Source organism: Myxine glutinosa, chromosome 6 (genome assembly GCF_964187855.1).
Source record: "Myxine glutinosa chromosome 6, kmMyxGlut1.1, whole genome shotgun sequence".
Classification (NCBI taxonomy): domain Eukaryota; kingdom Metazoa; phylum Chordata; class Myxini; order Myxiniformes; family Myxinidae; genus Myxine; species Myxine glutinosa.
The window spans coordinates 33,748,419-33,774,290 of record NC_136266.1 but is presented as its reverse complement, the minus strand read 5'-3'; the positions used below and the strand labels follow the sequence as shown (position 1 = coordinate 33,774,290).

Genomic DNA, 25,872 nt, shown 5'->3' with positions numbered 1-25,872 from the left:
CATACTTTCTGCAATCAACACCAGATCATCTGCATACAACAACTCCCACGGTAAACCCTCCTTTACGGTCTGAGCCAGCACCTCCATCACAGCTACAAATAGTAGTGGACTTAGTACCGACCCCTGATGCACTCCCACCTTCACCTCAAACTCACCACTGTTCCCGTCCTTCGTCCTTACAGCTGTGCGTGCTCTTTTGTACATTGCCATCACTACTCTGATCAACCATTCCTCCACTCCTAACTTCCTCAATGCCCATGTCAATACTTTGCGTGGAACCCTATCGAATGCTTTCTCCAGATCAACAAACCCAAAAAACAACTTCTTCCTCTTATCCATGTACTTCTCCTGCAACTGCCTCACAATGAAAAGCGCATCTGTCGTTCCTCTTCCTGGCATAAATCCAAACTGCATTTCATCGATCTTCACTTTCTTCCTTATCCTCCTCTCCAACACCCTTTCCAATACCTTCATTCCATGCTCCAATAACTTTATCGCTCGGTACGAGCCACACTCCAGAGGGTCACCTTTCCCCTTGTATAGAGGGACAAGGGTACTCATTTCCCAATCCACTGGAATGCGGCCTTCTTTCACCACCAAATTACAGATCTCTGTCATTCTCTTCACACCCCAACTTCCTGCTGCCTTCAACATATCTCCCACAACTCCCGTCGGCCCTCCCGCTTTTCCACTCTTCATTGCTTTTATCGCTTCCTCAACTTCCTTCTCAGTTATCTTCTCTGCCGGTCCTAAAACTGGGTTACTCTCTATGTTGCCATCCCATTCATTCTCTGTATTCAACAGCATTTCCATATATCTTTTCCATCTTCCTTTAATTCCATCTGGGTCGACAACGATTTGTCCCACTTCATCCTTCAAGCAACTCACCCCCATCACATCACACCTCTCTTTCGCTATCTGCTTTGCAATCCTGAATACTGCTTTCTGACCCTCTTCCGAATCCAAGCGTTCTCCGAACATTTTCCTACATGCCTCCTGCGCCTTTGCTACCTCTTTCTTTGCAGCCTTCCTGGCTGCCTTATAACTTTCATGCTCTGCTGTTTCTGCTCCCGTACCCTTCGCCTTCTGCCACTCTTTGAACTTCTTCCTCTTCTCGTCAATCCTCTTTCCAACCTCAGCATCCCACCACCATGTTTCCGAGTGCCTCGGTGGTCCTTTTGTCCATCCACATACCTCACCAACGGCTCCCAACAGACTAGCTTTCATTGACATCCAACCACTTTCAAGCTCAACCACATCATCCTCTACCCTACTCAGCCTCTCTTTTAATGCCTCCCTTACTGTCACCTCTTTCAACCTCCACACCTTCATTCTCGGTTGGTACTTCACCCGCCGAGCTCTCCTCGCACCTTTCACCCTTATGTCGCAGACAACCAAGTGGTGCTGTGAAACAGCCTCCTCCCCCGGGATCACCTTTGTGTCCCGGAGGTGCCCCCTATCTCGCCGACGCACCATCAGGTAGTCAACGGTTGTCGTCGACCCACCTGACGTGTATGTAACAAGCTTATTGTCCTCTTTCTGGAACTGAGTATTACAAATCAACAAATCAGCTCCATCAGCAAACTCCAAAATCCTTTCACCTTCTCCATTTCTCACACCATATCCGTAACCCCCATGAACTCCCTCAAAACCATCCATACTCCTTCCCACATGTCCATTCAGGTCTCCTCCCACCATAACAACTTCCTCATCTTTCACGTTTTCCATCAGCTTCTCTATCGCACACCAGAACTTGTCCTTCTCTTCATCGCTTCGACCAACCTGCGGAGCATATCCCGAGATGACGTTCACCAAGAGCTTTCCAATCATCATTTTCACCATCATCAACCTATCACTCATTCTAGTCACACTCACCACACTGTCTACAAGCTCCTCAGAAAACAGGACACCAACACCATTCACGCCCTCCGGGCACCCTTGCCACACAAACTTGTATTTCTGTCCCTGCCTACTCTTCACCATTCTCACACCACTTCCCTTCCATCTCGTCTCTTGCACACAACATATGTCCACTCTTCTTCTGACCAATACTTCCACCACTTCTCCTGATCTCCCTGTCATTGTCCCCACATTCCATGTCCCAAACCTCAGAAACCGATCTCCACTTCGGGCTGCACCCTGCCCATATGTACTTGTGATTGTCATGGTTCTCTTTTTGAGGCAATGTTTTTATGACCGGATGCCCTTCCTGACGCCAACCCTCTTAGTCGCCTCTTACGACACGCAGGGATACGGTGTACCTATTCTGACCAGGGTACACACTGGGAAACGTTTAAAACATGTAAATTCTGGGGGTGGGGGGGGGGGGAGGCGTCAGCATCACGGCTGCGGTTTAAACATATTCCAACAATATCCAAACAGAACGATGAAAAAAAAAAAAAAAAATCCGGGAAAAGTCTCCAAGCGAGAACGTCGATTTGAGAAGGAAGGAGCAGAGGTGGAAGAAAACGAGATACAGGGGGCGGGGCACAAGCCGAGACGAGGAGGAGAGCAAACAAGCACGTGTCCGGGAGGAGAGAAAGAATCAATATATAATTATTTGTCTAGGGAGGTGAGGTGAGGGGGAGAAAACAAAATAAAAGAAACAAGCAATACAGCGAAGGAAATAACCCAAACCGACAAAACACCGACGGGGGGAGGGAAGCCCCAAGTCACCAGGCCGCGCACGAGGTACGACTCAGAAAACGATTAACTACACAGAAGTTTGCACGAACCACAAACCAACACCAACTAGAAACACACAATAACACGTACACAGCAAGATAACCAGTGGAAATTTGACAAAGACAAGAATGGGAAAACACTCAAACTTCGATGCCGTGGAGAGCTCGAAGCACGGCTCACTCGCCCGAGGAACCGGAAGTCCTCGAGGAATAGGGATTCTTCAACATTATAATTAAAAGGATAGTGGGAAGTATGAGGGGATTTTCGTTATGCTGTTGTATGATTTAAACCATTTTTTATATTATTATTCCTTGTATTATACCCAAAACACACAAAATCGCTGAAATATGTAGTTTTTGCTTTTCGACTGTAATTATGCAATATCATCTTTATGTTGTTCAAATGCGGTTATGGTTGTAATATGATATATCTTTATGATCTTTTCAAGAAACACACCTGGCCAGATGTTTGATGGGGTGACAACATCCAGAAGATTGGACTTGGCAACAACTTCCATAGCTAGGCTGGTATCGACTGCTTCAACTTCTTCATAAGATGAACAGTGGCCCATGTGGTGGAGTATGTTGATGACTTGTTTCGAAACAGTCAGGTGGCATACTGACACGGCGAGACTTACATGCTTGGGTGTTTTTACTCTGCCATGTAAAGCAACAACAACACAACATGCATTTTAAGGCCATTTTCCCTGCAAGAGCGGGGGTTTAGCCTGCCATGTAAAGCGCTGTGTTCAATATCTTAGCCAAGCATTATAACATGACGTTCCTGCATTAACATAACATGCTGCATTAGGGTTATCCTCAGTGTATGGTGGTGGAGCTGCTTCCTTGCAGATGACACAGCGCAGGAAGTTATATAGACTTTCTGGTAGCATGTCCTTGGACCTCCTCAGATTTAGATCATGAAGACTCAATGGGCGAATTTGGATGCCTGCACAGTCCTTCAAATCGATCCTGATGATCTGAGCAGCATGGTAAATGGTGCTCATCGGCCCAGCGTCTGCATCGTCATGGGTAACGTATGCTGTATCAGTAGTTGCAGTTTGTCTCTCTTTCAAATGAGCGGCGTTGATAACTTCACATTGTGAGATCTTGCTGGAGTATACCAATTGGGATTTGCTTCGATCCTGCTGTTGATGAAAAACCACACTGTCCTTGAAGTGATTCTGGAGCCTTAGCTTGAGTCTCTGGCTGGTATAGCTATCTGCTGTTTTAACATCCAAACCTGTCAGAATAGTTTTGTACTTTGCAAGAAGGCTGGTGAGCTCAAAAGCCTTTCCTCGCTGGATGCCTACTTCAACCGAGGACATGAGCTTAGTAAAGGCATCTGAATAGACATCTTCTGTGCGCTTCTCTTCCTTGTATGCATGGTACTTGAGGTTCGCTTTGCTTGTATACTGAGCTTTACATGGGTTGCGGTATTTAGCCTCAGCAGCTATCAGGTCAATGCCACCTATCTTGGTAAGCATGTCGTCGTCTCCCTTTACATATGCTGATTGCTGTATTGCGGTACACGCATCAAACGTTGTTGTAATATTGTACAGTACCTTGCTCTTTCCATGGTACTTGCGTTGACAGAAGAGACACAACGACCAGTCCACAGCAGGTGCTGAACTTCTCAGCCGGGTTGTACTTTCGTCAACGTCCTTCAAACAGCAATCCTCTGCTGGCTTTCCATGGACATACTTAAGATTGTGTGAGCTTGTGTACGACTGGTAACATGCACGATGCCAAACAGTTTCCATAGTGTGCAACGTTTCAATAGAAGTCTCGAGACGTTGGTAGGTTTCATCACGTCTGTATTTTGCAGCTGATACAAACTTTGCAATTCCTCCATCACCTGGCTTTCCTTAAATCTGAACCTGTGCTTGTTTGGCAGATGATGCATTTTTTCCAATCGATTAGTTTCATGCGTTTTTGTGGTAGAAGTGGGAAAGATTCCTCTGCACTACTCTCGCTCACAATGCTTAGGTTGTTATGTTCCTTGCTTCTTATTCAGCCAACTGCAAAATACAAAGTGCAGTTTCATGTTACAACAATAATATGATATTTCATCACATCAATACTATTTCAACGCATAGACAACTGTGTAAAATGTCCCAATAGCAAAATATTTGGAAATTTCGGGAATTCCTCGAATTAGGCGATATTATTTTTGCATAATTATATGAACAGCTATGACATGCGAAATATAAAACTATTTTATAGCATACACATATAGATGTCTCGTACTCATGAATGAAACTTTCACAACAAAATTGGATGTATCTTGCCTGTAGGGGCTAAGAGAAAAAATAAATAAATGAAATCCGTCAAAATCTCAGATTTACGCTGTTGTAAAAGAATCAGATCTACAACAGGGTCTCAGAAGGTGAGTTTAATCTGTATCAAACACCAGCAATATCTGAAAGAGAATTAGCAATCATAGGATCAATATATGTCAAGCTTATGAGCAATAAAAAGTATCATAGTCAAACACGCAAGCAAGTGACATGAAAAGTAGTTCCCTTACCATTCTAAGCATATGCGTGGATAAAGCATGATAAATGTCTCAGGACTGCACTTCACGTCTCGGAGCTAAGTTCTTATAATAGCCATGTAGTGGAGAGAAGCGGTAATGCCGCCTGGGTCGCAACTTGGAACCAATTTCACCACATACGCCTCGGACACCACCCCCCTCATAGAAAGGTGGCTGCCATTTATTGTTGCTGCCACAATTCAACTGTACATCAGGGCTGGATTTGTTCTATAGATGTTCCCCAATCACCTGGAAGTGACAAACCAACTGTGTAGTGGGTGTTGCACGAAACCATTTTGAGCAGATTCTGGCTCCTGGACTATTTGGAGCTCTACTGAGTGTCCTTCTAGTTCTCCTAATATATTTATTTATGTATTTGTTTCCATGTACGTGTATACACTTGTCACATTGTTCTTTTAATTTAATTTTTTTACGTGAAGTCCTCACTTTTTTTCTAAGCATCATCCTTTGCCTTGCCGCATTGAATTTTTATTTTCTTGATACGAGATTATTTGTTTCAGAGCACAGTAATTCCTCACTTAATGTTGGTTTGGTTAACGATGTGTTACGTGGTCCCCTCGGTGAATACCTGGTCTCAGTGACCCCCGGACCGTGAGAGGAACTTCGCCAGAAAGCTGTATTATATATGCGCTTTCGCCACGCAAGCCATATGAATTTCACCCAAGAGACAACTGACGTTCAAGGATATATTTCAAGGGTAATGATACCAAACAATTTCAATGACACAACCATCAACAATATTTCAATGACACAACCACGGAGATTTTCCCCGAGCAATCAACAATACATAATCCTCACCAATTCCCAATTCACAATCAATTCCCTATGATTAAGATGGCCATCTTATACATGTGTGTCCTGGTGAGTACTCACGAAACCCTTTTGGTCTCGGTCCCGCACAATGTCTCTGGGCCCCTCTTGACCAAGAGGATAGTCACCGTCACCGCACTCGGGCGGTTGAACGAACCCCGGGCGGACGTGCTCCAACGTGCCGTCTCGTACCGGGGACAGCTGTTGCAGCGCGCCTCCTTGCCAAGCAACGGGGCAAAACCAAAACGCGGTTTGCAACGCGAGCGAGGCTCAACGTGCGACCCGTACGCGTCCTTGTAGACGGGGCGAAACCCAAACGCGGTTTTTCACCGCGTGCGAGGTTCGACGTGCGACCCGTACGCGGCCTTGTAGACGGGGCAGAACCCGGCGCGGTTTGCAACGCGCGCGCGGCCCAACGTACGACCGCTTGGTTCCGTGCACGAACTCACGGGGACTTCACGTGTCAACAGGTAGTTACGCGTCCAGGTAACTCCTCTCTCGCCAAACGGTTTTCGGAACGCCGCTGTTTTCCTTGCAGCGCAAGGTCGATTCCACCTCCTCGTCGCGGGGCGAGGAAGAAGAATCACCGTCCTTTTCTCTCCTCGTGTCTTTTCTTCTTCCGTTTCCGGCCACTTCCGTTTCCGGCCACTGGTTCCGAAGGGCTCCTGACCCTCCAATCACAACAACCCTTAATATACTACACACGGATAAGCAAAGACCTGAATGGTAATCCACATACATTCACATAAATATGTAACACTCCCCCCCTTCAAGAAAGAAAGTTTGAACCCAGCGAAAACTTTCTTTGCCGGCCAATTTGGAGAAACAAACCAGATCCCTCAACCCTCCAGATTACTCCCTCTGGACTAAGTACCAACAACGACATTGTCCCTGCCAAATCAAACTCCCTCTCATGACCCTCTGACTTTGACCGTCAGTTTCTTGGGAATGAAGGTTAAGGGGTTGATCCAAGATCCAAAGTTAGGCAACTCGATAGCACTTTTTCCGGGAGGCCAAGCCGAGTATTCACTACATGGATGCCTTTAGGAACGCGGAGTTCACGGTTAGTCCGTGCAGGAAAGTTCTCTACATGGGCGCCTTGAGGAACGTGGAGTTCACGGTTAGTCCGTGCATGAAAGTTCCCTGCCTGGACGCCTTTAGGAACGGCGTTCACGGTTAATTCGTGTAGGAATCTTGGCTCGGCGGCTCCGCCGCCTTCAGTGCTTCAACTTTTCAGAACTTCCCTAATACTTATGGTGGGACCACTGGTCCCTGTAGTCCCATGAATAGCGGTCTCCTTCTCGGCCACCACCAAAACTACCGCCCAGTTGTCCTCTCCTGTAGACCTCTCGACGCCTACGAAATGCCTTCCCTACTGTTATGGTCCGACCCTCCAAATCCTTGCCATTCCAATTCTTCTCTGCCTCTCTGGCGTCTTTTGTGCTGGCAAACGTGACAAAGCCGAACCCTCTTGACTGTTGCGTTTCCCAGTCTCTTACCAACCGCACTTCCACCAGCGGCCCATATCTGTTGAAGACAGAGGTCAGAACTTCTTCCTCTGTTTTGAAGTTCAGTCCCCCTACAAATAACTTGGCACTTTTGTCGCCATCCCGAGCTGGTGTGGCGTTATTTTCCCTGCTGGGCTCTTTACCAACCCTCAGGTTACCATAAACTTGACCCCCGGCCAAATCATTCCCAATAACCACAGATACACCCTCTACAGGAAGCGTGGCTTGTAAACCGACGGTGACCGGTCCTGACACCAAATCGGACTCCAAATGGATGACATGAAGGGGAGCACTAACACCGCCCCCGATCCCCTGTAAACGAACACTATCCCCCGTTGCCGTCTCCTCGGACCATGGCAAAATGCCTTCAAGCATTAAAGATTGATGTGCCCCTGTGTCCCTCAATATCCTAACCGGTTTCCGGTTAGTCGAGGCTCCATCCCGTGACACAAACCCCTCTGAAATAAAGGGTTGGTAACCCTTTTGATGGCGATTTCTCACAATGGCCATTGCGTTTGGAGTCGTAGTAGTCGGACTCCGCTCTGGGTCTTCGCTTTTCCTGCGGTAACAACTGGACATCAAGTGTCCAGGTTTCTTGCAAAAAGCGCAAGTAGGCCCGGAGGAAAAACTCGTGGTCTGCCTCGGGCCCCCCGAACTATAAGTTTGTCTTGGGCCCTCATCCCTCCGATTTCGAACCGGTGGGGTATCATAGTTGTCCCCATAATCCTCTCGAGGCCGCCGCCATGTATGGTCGTTCTCCGCACCTGCTGTTCCCCACCTCCCCTGCGGAGATCTAGGTGAGGAGTTAGGTTCGTGGACCCCTATTCGGTGGGTTAAGGCATAATCATCTGCCATGGTGGCTGCGTCCCACAACTTTGGTACCTTCTTTTCCTGCAGGTACACTTTGATGTCCTCGTGGACACACTGCTGGAATTCCTCCACCAGGATCAAGTCCCGCAATTTCTCGAAGTCTTTCCCGACTCCTTTTGACTCACACCACCGATCAAACATGTTTTCTTTCACTCTGGCAAACTCCACATGGGTCTCACTCTCCCTCTTCCTGGCATTCCTGAATTTTTGCCTGTAAGCTTCCGGAACCAACTCATAGGCCTTGAGGATGTGCTTCTTCAGTACCTCATAATCTGCACATTGGTCCATTGGTAGCGCCGAATAAATTTCCTGAGCTTTCCCCACCAGCACACTTTGCACGAGTATGGTCCAGGCCTCCTCCGGCCAGTTTAATTGTCGAGCCACCTTCTCAAAGTGTGGAAAAAATTTTGCGACTTCTTTTTCACTGAACGGTGGAACCAGCCTCACATGTCTGCCCACATCCCAGGTTTTCTGGTTAGGTGTCGACCCCGTCAGCAAGGGTGGTGCCTCTCCCCGTTCTCTCATTAACTCCAGCTCCTTGAATTTGATTTCTTGCTGAAGCTCCATGTCACGTTCCTTTAATTCCCTTTCCGCTTTTCTCTCCTCTGCTTCTGCTTTCCTTTCCTCTGTTTTCATCCTTTCCTGGAGTTCTCGTTCCACTCTCCTTTCCTCTGCTTGTTTCTCTTCTCTCCTCTCTTCTGCTTTCCTTTCTTCTTCTGCTCTTTCCTTTTCTGCTTTCCTTTCTTCTTCTGCTCTTTCCTTTTCTGCTTTCCTTTCTTCTTCTTTTAACCTTTCCTGGAGTTCTCTTTCCACTCTCCTTTCCTCTGCTTGCTTCTCTTCTCTCCTCTCTTCTGCTTTCCTTTCTTCTTCTGCTCTTTCCTTTTCTGCTTTCCTTTCTTCTTCTTTAATCCGTTCCTGGCTCCGTAACTGCAACTCCAGTTTCCGGAGCTCAACGTCTTCTGGTTCTTCGGGTAGCCACTCCCAGGCTAACTCGTCCCATTTTCCTAATCCCACCATAGATTGTATCACCGTGGCCTGCAACTCTGCCTTCCTCAAATTAGTTCGGACCTCCAAGTTAAAATGTTTGGCCAATTTCAAGAGGTCCGACTTTAGCAACGCTCGGAACTGCGCCTCACTCGGTGTTACCCCAAAGTTCTGTGCCACAAACGCCATGGTGCCTATCGTTAACACCTGTTAACCTTCACCCAAGACTTTACCCCAATTTCTCAAAAAAAAAAATTACCAATTAATAATTAATTAATAAATTTTAATTAATAAAAAATATTATTATTTTATTATTTTATACAATTTTAGATCCCGGACGTAGACCCAATTGCGAAACCGCAAATCGTAATTTGGACGAGCCCCCAATTCTGTTACGTGGTCCCCTCGGTGAATACCTGGTCTCAGTGACCCCCGGACCGTGAGAGGAACTTCGCCAGAAAGCTGTATTATATATGCGCTTTCGCCACGCAAGCCATATGAATTTCACCCAAGAGACAACTGACGTTCAAGGATATATTTCAAGGGTAATGATACCAAACAATTTCAATGACACAACCATCAACAATATTTCAATGACACAACCACGGAGATTTTCCCCGAGCAATCAACAATACATAATCCTCACCAATTCCCAATTCACAATCAATTCCCTATGATTAAGATGGCCATCTTATACATGTGTGTCCTGGTGAGTACTCACGAAACCCTTTTGGTCTCGGTCCCGCACAATGTCTCTGGGCCCCTCTTGACCAAGAGGATAGTCACCGTCACCGCACTCGGGCAGTTGAACGAACCCCGGGTGGACGTGCTCCAACGTGCCGTCTCGTACCGGGGACAGCTGTTGCAGCGCGCCTCCTTGCCAAGCAACGGGGCAAAACCAAAACGCGGTTTGCAACGCGAGCGAGGCTCAACGTGCGACCCGTACGCGTCCTTGTAGACGGGGCGAAACCCAAACGCGGTTTTTCACCGCGTGCGAGGTTCGACGTGCGACCCGTACGCGGCCTTGTAGACGGGGCAGAACCCGGCGCGGTTTGCAACGCGCGCGCGGCCCAACGTACGACCGCTTGGTTCCGTGCACGAACTCACGGGGACTTCACGTGTCAACAGGTAGTTACGCGTCCAGGTAACTCCTCTCTCGCCAAACGGTTTTCGGAACGCCGCTGTTTTCCTTGCAGCGCAAGGTCGATTCCACCTCCTCGTCGCGGGGCGAGGAAGAAGAATCACCGTCCTTTTCTCTCCTCGTGTCTTTTCTTCTTCCGTTTCCGGCCACTTCCGTTTCCGGCCACTGGTTCCGAAGGGCTCCTGACCCTCCAATCACAACAACCCTTAATATACTACACACGGATAAGCAAAGACCTGAATGGTAATCCACATACATTCACATAAATATGTAACAGATGTTTCATTATAACATTGCTGATACAACAGGGGTCATATATCCTTTTAACGGCGCGACGTTCACCATCATGTTGTTTGGTGGAGGGCCACAGTGAACTCCTTTGTATTGCATAGACATAGTAGCGTATGTAGATGCTGAACAGTTGTATCACACCATTTTGATGCACATTACTTGTTTGAAGTGTGATTACATCACTTATAAAGACTATAAGAACCCACTCCCTATGGGAGTGGCCAGGGGGCTTGTTATTATCTTCATTGAAACGCATAAATCAAAATATTTCTCCAAAGTATTTCTCACTGTGTAATGCATACGCCGCACTTCACTGGAAAACGTGGGGCAGCAATACTATACTGTAAATGGTCGGGACTTGTAATGCCCTCTCCCACCTGTAACTGGGTACGTGAACTACAGAGGCAGTGCTTGTCTCATTTTTCGCTTAAAGTCAAATTTTTCAAGAACACGACTGCGATGTTAAGTGAGGACCAGGTGTATTTATATCATTTATAATCTGGCAAAAGGTGGACAATATTTTTGATGGTGATTTAGTGATGAAGCTTGGACTAAGACTGATTAGATAGAGGCAGTTGTAGGATTTAATGGCCAGAGGAGATGGCAAAAGAAACTTCAATCATTGCAAATTATTATCAGTCGCCGACTGGTTTCACCGGAGAGGGACCTGTGGTTTTCCACACTTTTTCCCATACCCTCTAACATATTCAACTGAAACTTGGAACGTGGCTTTATTATGATAAGTTACAGAACAAGTTTGGGTTTCAGGGCGTTTCACCAATTTTTCACGGAGTTACGCCATTTTTGGACTTAGAAAATATCACATATTATACATGGGTCAGTTTTTCAGTATTTTTCCCCTTGCCCTTTAACATATTGAAATGAAACTTAGTACGTAGCTTTTTTTTGATAAGTTACAGAAACTGCAACTTATTGTATAGTTTTGCATACCTAAAACAATTTGTCCTATTGTTTATGGCTCACAATTGCTGAGCGCTTTGAACAAGAACATTCATTGGCACCATTAGGAGACATGTATTGCAAAACAATTTTCCCTCTTTTGATTTAATATGCATCATTGCTGGGAGTGCGGATGTGCCGATGTGCTTGCCCCTGTTAGCAGTAAGCTGGTACTCGTTTTTCCGACCTCAAAAGGCTGAGTCGACAGGCCGACAGAAAGGCCGACAGGCTGAGTCAACCCACTTAGTGTCATTTAACGGCACGACAGAGACTCAAACTCAAGACCGCAACTCATCCACCAAGTTTCGTCCGAATCCATCCACAACTTTTTGAGATTTCCTGATATATATCGTTTTTGGCCCTATCTCTCAATGGTGAAGAAAATCGCTTTAAATATTCTATTATCCGGATCCAGACACGGATCTTCACCAAAATCCAATCAATTCGTCCTGGTCGCACACCCAACCTGTCCACCATGATTTTTTTCATAATCCGTCCAGAACGTTTTGAAATATCGTGCTTACAAACAAATAGAGGTGAATAGATAAACATCATCCACTTTTAGTGGCGGACGTAACAATGAATAATTTCAGCTGCATGATGAATATTATTGTTACAATTGGATTAATTAATCAGGGAAATTACAAAGGAAAAGCAAATGGAGTGTGCAATCCACATTTGTATGCGAGTGCTTTGCTTTCCACGGAATACTACATCTTGTTTTTTTCACACTGTTTATTAATGTTCATATTGTGAAATGTTGTTCAAAATCTCCTGCATTGTTCCGCACAATTCATCCAAGTTGTTTGGTCTCTGTTTGACCGTCTCAGTCTATACATAAGTCCATATCATCGCAAAATACTCTTTTTAAGGTTTGGATAGGAAATGTCGTGGCTATAGTGGCTCCATCGTTCTCGTCCTATGTTTGGGATGGCTTTTCTGCTGAAAGGTTATTCTCTACCCAATGGGTGGTATTCCTAAAGGATGGTATGATGAATGAGAATCTGCCTGTACTCTTATAGGCTTGTTGTGTGACTGTTTGGTTTGGTGACAACAGTTTACGTTTTGTATTCCACTGATAGGCCGGAACTGCATCTTAACCTTAACCAAAATCCAATCGGCATGTTCTTGTCACCTAGCCAACTCATCCCCCAAATTTTGTCATAACTCGTCCACCAATGTTTTAGATATCATGCTATGTATCGTTTTTGGCCCCATTTCTCAATGGTGAAGAATCACTTTAAAAAATGAAATAATTCTCGTGTCCGAATCCATATTCAGATCTTCACCAAAATCGAATCAATTCATCCTTGTCACACACCCAACCTGTCCACCAAGTTTCGTCCGAATTCATCCATAACCTTTTGACATATCCTGCTCACAGACAAACAAACAGGGGTGAAAACATAACCTCCATTCATATTTGGTGACAAAGGTAATTATCAACATTAGACGCTTTGGTACAGTTTAATTTTGTACCTTAAAGAAGCATTCCTTTTGCCTTCATACATTTATTTTTGCTGTTTAGCATTTCCGTAATTATTTCCAATACTGTACAGTGTACATTTTTATTTGCTTCTGTATTCTATTCATATTTTTCGTTTCATTTATATTTCACTTTGATGCTTTGCACATAGCTTCTTTTAAATATTCCCTCCTGACCATCCAATCTTATTGAGAGATTATACTGTGTGGGCATGCATGCGCGTGTGTGCTTCACACAGATGTGCCTGGTTGCAGTTTCTGCGTGCATTGTATACAACACACACCGCAGCCTTGAGAGACGAGAAGGTCTGCCCTTGCTGAACCAGCTCCTGAGCTGGACACTTCTTGGTGAGAATTCCCATTCTTCTTCTCTCGTCCTGCAGTAAAACTACTGTCGGACCCCGCTATTCGTGGTTCAGCTCTTGGTGGGTTCCGCATATTCGCGGGTGATAAAATGCGATCTTTCTCTATTTGCGGAAAAGTGCCCCACAAATTCCCTTTTGTTTTTTCTATCCATGGCCATGTTCCGTGAAATCGCAGTTTTTGTTTTTTTTTCTATTCGCGGCCGTGTTCTGCAAATTCGAGTTTTTTCTTTTTCCTAATTCGCGGCCGTGTTCCGTGAATTCACGGTCTTTCAGGGGCACAACAAAAAAAATGTTCACGAGCCGCTAGCTTCACATACGGTATTTATTTATAAATCCTTCGTGGATTATCGTTGACATTCGTGGGATTTGCCTCACCATTCACGGTTTGGTGCTCTCTTTTCATGGATTTTCATGACTCGGGAACCTATAATCCCTTTTTCCATTGAAACAATGCCCTGCTATTTGTGGGTTTCGCTCTTCGCTGATTTTCCAGGAACGGATCCCCCGTGAATAGCGGGGTCCGAGGGTATTTTAATTGTTTCTGTTTGTGTTATTTCATTTGAACATGCTTCCTTTTTGTGACAAATGCACTGCACCATGTGCGTACAGGAGCCGATGGAACATTGTTTTAAATTGAGGCTCGTTTTCCATACCACGTAGCAATTACCTATTCTTTTCTGGCTTTTTTTCTTCGCTATTGTTGTTCCAGAAGTATACACTCCTTATATTAGTTGTTACTAGAGTTTCCACATGGTGTCCTTTTAGCTCACCTGGATCAAAGTTCAGGGGAGCTTATGCGATGGCGCATCATCCGTCCGTCAATCTGTCCGTCCGTAAACACAAACCGTAAACACGTAAACCACTAAACAAAATGCCAGGGCATAGAAAAGGCCCCTTTATATATGATATGTGCCATGTGGCAAAGTATAGAAGAGAAGGGACATTCCATAGCTTGTAGAAAATGTCAAACGATACAAAATAAGGGGCCAAAAACGATATGTAGCAGGATATCTCAAAAAGTTATGGATGGATTTGGACGAAACGTGGTGGACAAGTTGTGTGTGTGACGAGGAAGAATCGATTCGATTTTGGTGAAAATCTGAATATGGATTCGGATATGATCATTATTTAATTTTTAAGTGATTCTTCACCATTGAGAGATAGGGCCAAAATGATACATAGCAGGATATCTCAAAAAGTTATGGACATATTTGGACGAAACTTGGTGGACCGGTTGTGTGTGTGACAAAACTTAGTGAGCAGGTTGTGCGTGTGACAAGGAAAATCGATTCAATTTTGGTGAAGATTTGGATCCCGATCCGGCTGGTATAACTTTTTAAGTGATTCTTCACCATTGAGTGATATGGCCAACCAGGTGGAGGTATGCTCTCTACTGAGTGCCGTTCTAGTTTCAAACTATATTCCCCATGGCTAGTCGTATGAAGTTTTGCATCAATCTGTTAAGCAGTTCTGGAGAAGTTTTTATTTTCAATCCAATATGGACGCCAGAACACATGGCCAATAACGTCGTAAATCTAGTTCTTCGCTTATCCGGTCGTAGATCAGATATGTGAAGTTTCAGATTTTTCGGATAAGGATTTCGATTCAACCAATTATGGCTGGAATACTACTTCACTGATGATGTCATCATCACCCTATTTACCCCATGGGGTGTTGACATGCCAAGTTTCAATCTTTTTCATTGAGCGGTTTTGGAGGAGATATCCAATCTTTTTTTGTAAAACCCAATATGGCTGCCATACCATATTGGGTTAGTGGACTCAGTATGGCTGCCATACCATTTGAGGCCACCTAAGGCCGCTATAAAGTCCATATTGGGATGTAGAGTCAGGCAATGCTGCCACCGGCGTGCAGGCAAAAAGTAACCACCATGAGTCCAGTAACTCCATAGCTTTTCAATGTCCAATACGTCCCGATAACACCCCCGGGAAAAGCTCACCCAGCTGGGCAGCGCCAGGTTCCAGGTACCCAGCTCCACCGCTCCCCGTTGTCCCCGGGTAGCCCCTGGTATGTCACTCTGTCAAATTGCTAGGCCTGGAAACCACTCTGCTTGCAACGTCTACATTCAAATATTTGTAAGTTTAAGCGCCGGGAGTAACATGGCAATTAACGTTTTGTGATTTCTGTTGATGAGCAAACGAATCGTCTCACTTAACATCGATCCCGAAGTCCCATGACATGAAGCACTGCCTCATACTTATTGCACCTGGGATTTGAAGTGTGGTTGATACATTTTTAAGCTTGTTAAGTATTCATCTTTCCTTTTAATAAGGATGTGTCGAAGCCATTTCTCAAGGGAATTGTGTTCTGTTCATCGAGATTGAATCTGCAGCGCATACAATATCGCTATCTCGACAAGAGAATATAACAGATTAGGTAAAGGTGAAATCAATACCTGCAGTGTTTTTAAGTCAAACATTACATGATACTTATTCTCAGTTTTTCACATGTTTTATCTCCACAATGATTTTCTTTTTTTACCAGGTTCCTCACTGCTGCTTCCACTGCTCAGTCCCACGCTGCTTTGCCAACGCCTCCTCAGTATCTGCCTCTCCCTAACTTCAGCATACCTGCTCTTCACAACTTCGTATCTTTCCAATAGTTCTTGGCGTAGAAGGATGATGGATTTTTTTCCTTGTTATAAATATTAAATATAAATATTTATAAATATGTCATCCTGGTGTTCCACAGGCAGGGTCATTCATCAATGTGTGTGCCGTCCTTCGGATGGACCATGAACTGGGCATCCCATCAGTTGGCATTAGTGGGTGGACGTTAAAAATCTTGCGGTGTCCTTCGTTAAGAGTAGGCGAGCTATCTTGGGCACCCTGGCCAAATCTAAATTCCTACCCTATCTACTGCTGGGAAGGCAATGGCAAACCACCCAGTGTAACCCTTACCAAGAACCTGCTTCGGCCGCACCGACGCTCTGTAACACAGAGTATTTGGCTGCTGTACATAGTTTTTTTTTTCACGTATGAGTGAAAACCAATACAGGTAGGCACCCACTGTATATTTTCATTTAGACCTGCAAATAAAAGAAGAAGAGTCGTGACAAGTCTCCCTCCCCCCCACCCACCCCCCTGCAGTTCAAAGTCACCCCATTTGACAGTACGTGTATGTTACCCAGTTTTTTAATGACTACCTTCATCGTCTTATTTACGTCATACCTGCTGTGGATCGTGAACACAATTTGAACCCAATTATTCAATGTGCTCTTATATTCAGTGGAAATAATAGAATCAACACTTGCTCTCATTTACTTCACCTAAGCTTCTCGCAGACATGAGGCCTTGTTTCTGCTTGTGTTCGCTTGGGCGTTGCTTGCCTGGATCTTCATGGAAAGCCAAGTGCAGCGACCGATGCCCGGAGAACAGGTATGATGGCATGACGCTGAACGGAAATACAAAGGCCTCACAAAATTGGAATGATTTCCACAGCGGAACATTTTTACTTTTACACATCAGAATTTGTTGTTTTTTTCACCGTAACGATGGGACCGTTTGGCTGAAACCATCAGCCCTAAATGGCCTTTAGGTTTTCCTTACCATATAAATATTTTTGCAGCACTATATCTTCATTTGTTGCTGTTTGAACCAGAGTTCATAGAATATGATACCTCATGTAATTGTTCAAGTGTATACTTGGATTTTAATTAAATAATCTTACTATAATTCACCAAATGTCTGTCCGTCCGTTCCCAGGTACCGCAAAAACGGCTCAACCGATCGCAACGATATTTTGGGTGGGTATTCCTGGGACCCCTGGAGTAAAATAGGCTATATTGTTTTTCCAATTTTCCAATTTTCCAGTTTTTCCAAACACGATGGAATTTTACCGATATGAACAGTGATGTGGCTTTTGTTGAAATTCTACAAACTTTATTCTACGTACCAGGAGAGAGTAGATCGACTCCTGACAAACTCTTCCTATATAAACGTGCGGCTCCGAAGTAACATGGCAGCGTGTGCAAAGCGACTGAGAAACAGGTGTAGCGGCTGCTTCCGTGTTACAGATTCGGTGCGCACTCTTCACACATAAACGTGTGACTGAGAAAGATGTGCAGCGGCCGCTTCCGTTTTGCAGAATTCAATCTTTTTTCAAAATGGGCGCCATGTACTGTTTCAATTTTGATGATTTGCGTGTGATATGATTCAACGGATGTTTATATGAATCGCTTAAAATAAAAAAAGCCTTCAATTTCTGATCTTTTTCCTTTTCATTTGGGCCTCCCAATTGAAGCCCCGCACATAGGGCGGGTACCGTTGCTAGTTATTTTAATGATTGATTTGAAACTTCCGGAAGTTTAGCACGATGAAGCAGTCTTATACACCTCCCTGTAGAACATCTCCTGGTACTGCAAAACTGGAGGTTCTTGGAAGTATTGTGAAGGTGATTTGTGTTATGCCGTGTTCAGTTATATAATCTATATTATAAGAGCCGCCCGAGGACCCAAAAGACCCAGATGACCCAAAAGTCCTTAATGACCCAAAAGTCCCTAAGGACACAAAAAGTCCTTTATGACCCAAAAGTCCCCATGAACCCAAAAAGACCCAAAAGTCCCTAGGACCCAAAAGACCCAGATGACCCAAAAGGCCCCAAGGACCCAAAAAGTCCTTGATTACCCAAAAGTCTCAGATGACCCAAAAGTCCCAGAGGACCCAAAAGACCCCCCTGAGTCTAGCAGGCAGGTATGCTACAAGGCAGTGAAGACAAATGACAGTTTGGTACAACGGACCAACGGGCCCCCTAGTATTATAAAAGGAGCCGTGTCTGTCTGTCTGTCTGTTGTGTTATAACTTGAAAACGGAATAACGGATTTCAATAAATCCAACTACAGTGGATTCAGAAAACTCCCAGGAAGGTTTGTGATGCAAAAATAAATGAATGAATAATCGTCGTTTTGTGTGTATAGATACATGGGCACACATGTCGAAACTGCAAATGCCAACTTTGGACGCGGGTTATCCCTGCACAGATGGCAGCATCTACCAATAATCTTTTTTTGTTCTTGTCCCGTAGATTAGCCATCGCAGCAAAGATTGGTATTTCCATCAGCGAAGCGACAGGTCTTATCTTATAGTTAAAATTAAATAAAGGTTTAAAGAGGTTTAGAGGCATATAAATAAATTATTTATGGGTTTACCGCTGTTTTATCAAGCGTCATTTACATCACCCTATCTGCAATGTTGCATTAGTTATTCGTGCCTGTTGTTTGTATCCATTATAATGCCCTTAAAAACGGGAAGGTTCACACAAAAAACCAGCACGTTTCATCTTCCATGCTGCTGACTTTTCCATACTTAACAGGTGAGTAGCTGTGGCACCTGCAAAATTCATCTCAAAACCTCATTAGCTACAGATCTGTCCAACTCCTTAACGAGCGACTTCAAAAGCACCAAATGTTCCTCAAGTGTTGCTGGCAGGAAGGACATTCTAATTAAGGATAAGTTGTGCGGCCCAACAATTGCGGCCTTCGAAACGTATTCAATAATGAACCAAAATGTTGGCTTCAAGCAACGCGCAAGGCCAAGAAGGTCACGAGCAGAGGCGTTTATTTGTTGAAGAGCTGCCCCGGCTGTTTCCGCAAAGCGATGGATCTGTTGTGTTTACGAATCCTGCAGGTGCTGGAAGTGGATTTCTGTCGAGATTCAACGACTCTGGAAAGAAAGCTTTCGCTGGATGATGTCAGGAGAGCTTACATCTTTGTATCCTTGGGCACACCGCATCAAATGCAATCACTGTATCAAAATTACCAAGGAGGAGAAAAGGGGAATGGGGAAGAGAAGTTTACAATCTGCAATGTCTTGGCATCAACTAGTTTCTTCATCCAATTCTCGATTGATTCCTTCACTGCCATTTCCACTCAAAGGTGTATTTCATCGTGACGGCTTTCTTCGGCACGGGAAACATTGCTTCAATAAACAGGTAAGGAGGTAAAACCAAAGTGTCGCCTTCATGTTGATTTGCGTGTACCTTTTTTTCTTTCCTCATTCTCGTCAATGTCCACGCAGCTTCGATCCCAGGTCCGTCTACTGCTTCGTGACCGTGTTCAGCCCTTTCGTGATGGGAGCGTTGATGATGTGGAAGGTTTGTCCGCTTGAAGAGCTCGAGTCAAATGCAAACGGTTCTTTCAACTGATGTGATTCTTGTTTTTCTTGTTACAGATACTCATTCCTTTCATCCTAGTCATGTGTGCATTTGAAGCCATTCGAACGTTGACTCACCTGTCGTGCAAAAGGTCGGATGTCAATACTTTGTGACTTTGTCTCTTAATAATCACAGCCCATTGGTGAATGCGTTTAAGTTTTTTTCCTCAACCTGTCAGTGGTTTCTCCTCAGCCTGTTCCTCGTCGTTTTGCTGCTTACGGACTTCATGGCCATCGTAAGTAAACCTGGATGTGTGGGCATTCCCCGCACATTTAGTGGAAAGATTATATTCCTGGTTGATGTAGCTCTTCACTTGCTTTCGTAGTACCACATTCTTGCTTTGTAAAATATTTCTTCCATTTTTTACTTGCATGCCTGATCTTCTCTTTTAACATGCTGTGTCGATGTGAAGTTGAAGCTCCTCATTCCAGACTTTCATGCCTCTGGCCCATCATCACCTCGCGCTATTCTACTCTAGCTGACGATCACTACCCGCTGCTACTTTATCACTAAGCTGTGATGTATCCCTAACTCCTTTCCAGTCACACAAGTACAGATCTGCAATATGTCTGCACCAGTTGCGGTGTCTCCCTGTCCTATCTCGATCCTCTGTCTGCTCTTTGAACCTGCTGCCCACTTTGTCGTTTTGCTCCTGTATTTGGAGATTTGTACATATGTAAGCTAGAGTTCATAGAACACCTTACCCCACGTAGTCTTGATAAACGAGGTTATGGGGGAGGAAGATCCGCAAGTGGCAAATTTAATTATTGGCCGTGATGATTTAAATGCCATAATATTTTGTCCACGTACTGCTAACTGAAATGTTTTTTTAACGTGCCTATAAGGCGATTTGTGTTCTACAGTGTTCAAGTATATAAATGAATGATCGTTTTAAGGCCATTTTTCCTGCTAGAGCAGGGGGTTGGCCTTGCGGGCCCCATGACAATCCCCGTTTGAGGCAATGTTTTTTTATGGCTGGATGGCCTTCCTGAGGCCAACCCTTAGTCGCCTCTTACGATGCGCAGGGATACGGTGTACCTATTCTAAATCGGGGTACACACCGGGATCATTCATCCCAGCAAGCTGGTAATCAATTTGCCGACCTTGGAAGGATGACAGGCTGAGTCAACCCCCTTGGTGTTAATTCAGTGATCGACCGGGATTCGAACCCAGGATCCTAGGGATCCTAGGATCCCAAGCCGGCACCCTAACCACTAAGCCAACACTATGCTTTAAGTATATAAATCAATTGAAATAAAATTAGGATTTTAAAGGTTGTAAAAAAAAAAAATTCTTACATTTACCGCTGTTGATGCAATGTCTTTTACACCACCCTATTTGACGTGTCACATTAGTACAACTATTGGGGATGCCTTTTTGTGGTGGTTGTACCCCCAACGCAAGTCAGGGGCCACATTTTCCCCATTCTTCCCTGCTGCCCGGATTTGGCAGGGTCAGAGTGCTGATCGGTCCCCATGGATTGGCTCATTCCCTCTTGTCTCCCTCTCTCTTGCTCTTAACTCTCATGGCCTTGACTGTGTGAAGGCGGGGGTACATTATACTGGATGTGGGCATTGCATTAGTTTCCGTGCCTGTTGTTTGTGTCCTTTATTTCATACTTAAAAAACAGTAAGTTTCCTGTTTGGAATGATTCTCAATTTTGTTTGACTGCCAGGCAGGAGACACAGTAAAACAATAATTATCTCACTCCTCTGCGCATGCGCAATCGGGCCAATCTCCGAGCCAAATACTGTTAAACTGCAGGTCCGTTTTCCGATTCATGGTCTGATTCGTGTTCAAAATACAACGTTCAATTTAGATTAACTTGCTCCTCGATCATAAACGGACGTTTTTAGACAGACAAAGTGAACCAATTGCTTAACCCCGCTTTTCGCTTCACGCTCATGGGGTAAAAGTAACTTCTCAAAACCAACTTGAACACTTCACGCTGCTCCTTTGGAGTGGTACTTTGGAAGGCAAGTGAGTGTGATATTGATGAGTGCACAAAACAACCAATTGGCTTACGGAGGGGTCTGCTCATGATTTAGCCTGAAAGTAAAATGAGTCAATTTTTGCCCAAGAGAAATTCCTTTGTCATGTAAAGAGCTATCTTATGTATGTATATCCACGGGAAGTGTATGGGAGGAAAAGAAAAGCGTACTTAATATATAGATTTACAAAATTGGGCACATTTCCGTGCAAACACATGTTTAATGCACCCTTTCAATAAGACTATATCCAGCTTCGAGAACACGCCCGAGTTCCTATTTAGATTACTGGTAGATGTATTTTTTTGTTTGTTTTTTTGTGTACAATATCTAGGCTCGTGTAAGAGCCAACATTGATCACAAAAAGACAAACTGACATATGAAACATAAAACATATGATAAAGGGAGCGGGAGACACGATGGAGAGCAGGGACATCGGGAGATCTGTGGGAGGGAGGGGGCTTGGGGGAAGGAGGCATAGGAAGGGGGGTGGGGGGGGGGAAGTTGGGAGAGGTAAAAAACATGGACACTGGACACTGCTCGGACTTCCAGGAAAGAAGTTGGTATTTCAAAAAAGTGGATCTGGGGTGAATTAGCAGGGGTAGAAAAGATCAAGGTTTTGGTTAGGGGAAGATTAGAGATGGTGGTGAACAGCTGTTTTAAAGACCTGGAGGGAGGAGTGGGATTGAGGGGAGTGGGGGAGTTTGTTCCAGAGGTGGGAGCAAAGAGGAGTTTGTAGTTTTGTAGAGAGGGCTGATGTAGTTTTAAATACTGCTACGGTACATCAAACTGTCATGCGATTATTAATTTGCAGATCAATTCAATTACAAAAAGTCGACAAGAAGTCTTGATGAATGTCACTTCAACATTTTGATGCAGTTTTCTTTTGTCACATTGGGGTTTGAGCTTTGGTTGAATATGAACCATTTCCCCCCTGCAAACCATGAAAGTGACTTCGTGCATGTTTTGACAGCATTTTTTCTGCATGGTTCAAGACCATGGGAGCTGGCTTGATATCGGCATCAGGTATGTCTACCTTCTCTCATGCGTTCACCTTTCACAACACAAAACAGGACGATGCTCGTCCTTCTAATTCTTACATTTATTTAATCACCTTTGGCAACGTTTAACCGTGGCACACTGGCCTGAAGGAATACTTTTTGAAAAACATTTACCTTTGTAAAAAAAAATAAAAAATTCCATGTGCTTAATTAACCCTTGGATGCAGTGATTGGGCCTCGGAGGCCCACAAGGTTTTTTTTTATTGCAAAAACTATGCTGTACAATTATTATTTTTTTGGAATGAGCCTCATTTTCACCGACTTTCATGTTGTTACACAAAATTCAGTGGCATAAATAAATAAAAAATTCATTCAGGCTCATGGGAAAATCTTCATTCTCCACTTATAACCTGAAAATCCGACACGAATGCAGGCCTGGGGCCTACGAGGCCCCGCATAAATGTTGGTGTACTACTATGTTATATCATTATTTTATTGATATGAGCCTCATTATATGCTCCTATAACTTGGTTACAAATAATTCAGTGACAAAAGTATGAAAATTTCATTCCGGTTAGTGGGAACATTTGGGGGGCCTCCAAGGCCCAATGGCTGCATTGGTGTAGGATTTTTGACAGTTGTGGACATATACATTCTAAATAAAAGGATCAGTGAATCATATTTTTTGAGCAAATACTCCTCCATGAGCCTCAACTTTTTAGAGAAGAAAAAGTTGAAAAACCAAGAACAAAAAAATAATTTTGCATAAAAAATGAAAAATGATTCATTACTTCTTTGGGATTCTTCCAAATAATAGGATCAATGATTCACATTTTCTGAGCAAATAAACATCCATGAGCATCGACTTTGATTGAAAAAGGATATGAATGAAAAAAAAATACACGAATACATCCGTTGGGCCTCCGAGGCCCAATGGCTGCATTTATGGAGGATTTTTGACGCCTGCATCTAAGGGTTAAAGGAGTGCACACCCAGAACAATAACCTCAACCTATGAGTGTGCTTTGAAACGGTGACCTGAACACAATTAAAAATTCGGCCAAACACCATCAAGGGTTAATTAATTATTTTGAAGTATATAAAAATGACGATGCATGTTGTTTGTATCCGTTGCCTTACTAATCATGTTTAACTGTGGTCTGTCTCCCTTCATTGCTCCCCCACTTCCCATGACAGCATCAGCCATTTTGTCATCATCATGTCCACAACCATCTTTCTGCTGCTGCTGAGTGCCGTTGCTCATGTTTTTACGAAAACAGTTTTTCCTCTGCCCCGTTGGCACGACAAGCATCTATAAGGAAGGTTCGATGAGCTTGTTTCCACGAACGTACTGGATTTATGCCAAATGCAGGAATGCAATTTCTGCCTGAGTGTTTACATTGAAGAAAACCCAAAACAAACACACACACACACACACACACCAATACAAGTTATTTTTGAGTGCTTTCAGATGGCAATGAAACTAATTGAATTTTTCTGACTCTGTTCATATGTAAAGTTATTTCATGACTTTCAGACTTTTTGATGTTTCCGTGTTCACTCCACATGTGTGGCTTCCAGCCACTTTACCTGCCAACTGATTAGTGAGTCGGAAAAAAAAAGAACATTCAAAGTGCAATTTAGGTGCTTTTATATTCTGGAAAAATGTTCAAATCCTTGATTTCCCAAAATAAATTTGATTTTCAACTGTTGTTCCCAGAACCATGAAACATTCTGTGTGGATGCCTCGAGGCGATGCTGCTGTTCATTGAGGCTTAATTAATCAATTAATGAAAACATACCCAAACCTTTCTATTAATTTGCCGCTAAAGCACTTTATGGCCATGTGATGCATCTGTGAACAATGGAAGCTGTGCTTTGTGATTTTTTATTATTCTTCCTACTTCTTATGAACAGTTACGAAAAGACCCTCTTCCTCCACCATTGAATGCACCCAGTTTATTAGTCCCCTCCCGGTGTACACCGGAGGGGACTATAGGTTTGCACTCTGTCCCTCAGTCTGTCAGTCCGTCACGCAAAGAACAGTTTTCCGGACTTTTTTTCTAAACTCTTAATGCTAATGATTTCAAACTAGGTGCATGGTTTCCTCATGATAAGTTACAAATTAAGTTCGAACTTCACGACGTTTCGATCATTTTTGACAAAGTTATGGCACTTTGAACTTTGGTAATTTCCCCAACAGTTTTCCGGACAGACTGCCGGTAGGGGACATGTATTGCAGCGCAATACTCAGAATGCTTGTTATCTTTATTCTCTTGTTATGCAGATGTCTCGCTTTCAGTTTGAAGCTCCTGCAACTAGTCTATTACTATTAGCCTCCAATCCCACCAGGTACAGGGCAAGGAAAAACATTTTTTCCATTTATTTTTACCTGTGATGTGGTCGCAGGTCTACAAGAGCTCCTTGTGGTTGTTGTTGTGGTTCTTGTTGGAGGTCCATTTTTGAAATTTGCCCCCATTGGTAGGAAGCTGCCGGACCCCACCCACATTAATCGCTCGACTCCACCCACCATGGGACCCTGACAAAATAATACGGCCGCCATCGTGGTTTTCTCGTTTTTGCAATAGCAAATTTTGAATTTAGCCAAGAGGACAGCGACGGTTCACCTACTCTTCGCGAAGGACACCGTGGGATCTTCATCGTCCACCAGCTAATACTGGCAGACGGTACACCCAGTTTAACGTCCATCCGAGGGACGGCACACACTGTTGAATCGCCCTGCCTGTAAAACACGGATGACAATTTATAGCTGGATTCAAACCCAGGCTAAATAGCTTAGAAGCGAGTTTGTGTACCTCTAGGCCATCCTGCCAGCTCATTCTGACACGTTGTGCCATTTAAATAATGTAGAATGTGTTTTCAAAAAGGTTAGCAACTCAAGCATACAGAAACAAGTTTATCTTTAGTTAACCTCTGTCGAAGATGAACAAGTGGAAGGAATGTATGGAGACAAAAGGTCTGAAGGTGAATATCAGAAAGACGAAGGTGATGGCAAGTGGTAAAGCATGTGGTGAGGTGGAAAGAACTGGGAAGTGGC

At 44.1% G+C, this 25,872-nt stretch overlaps 1 protein-coding gene across 6 annotated transcripts in view; it reads left to right on the top strand.

The window, feature by feature from the left end:
- Nucleotides 1–24,526, top strand: part of PIGN (phosphatidylinositol glycan anchor biosynthesis class N) — a 98,544-nt gene extending 74,018 nt beyond the window's left edge. The window contains exons 20-29 of one of the 6 annotated variants that reach the window (XM_068119813.2): nucleotides 13,530–13,638; nucleotides 16,161–16,263; nucleotides 16,960–17,053; nucleotides 19,301–19,384; nucleotides 19,549–19,604; nucleotides 19,691–19,766; nucleotides 19,844–19,917; nucleotides 20,019–20,061; nucleotides 22,788–22,840; nucleotides 24,012–24,526. In XM_068119813.2, coding sequence (XP_067975914.1) covers nucleotides 13,530–13,638; nucleotides 16,161–16,263; nucleotides 16,960–17,053; nucleotides 19,301–19,384; nucleotides 19,549–19,604; nucleotides 19,691–19,766; nucleotides 19,844–19,917; nucleotides 20,019–20,061; nucleotides 22,788–22,840; nucleotides 24,012–24,132 — 813 coding nt within the window. In that variant the 3' untranslated portion in view covers nucleotides 24,133–24,526. The other 5 variants (XM_068119814.2, XR_013623775.1, XR_010984923.2 and 2 more) reach the window with 5 other exon arrangements.
- The last annotated feature ends 1,346 nt before the right edge of the window (nucleotides 24,527–25,872 follow it).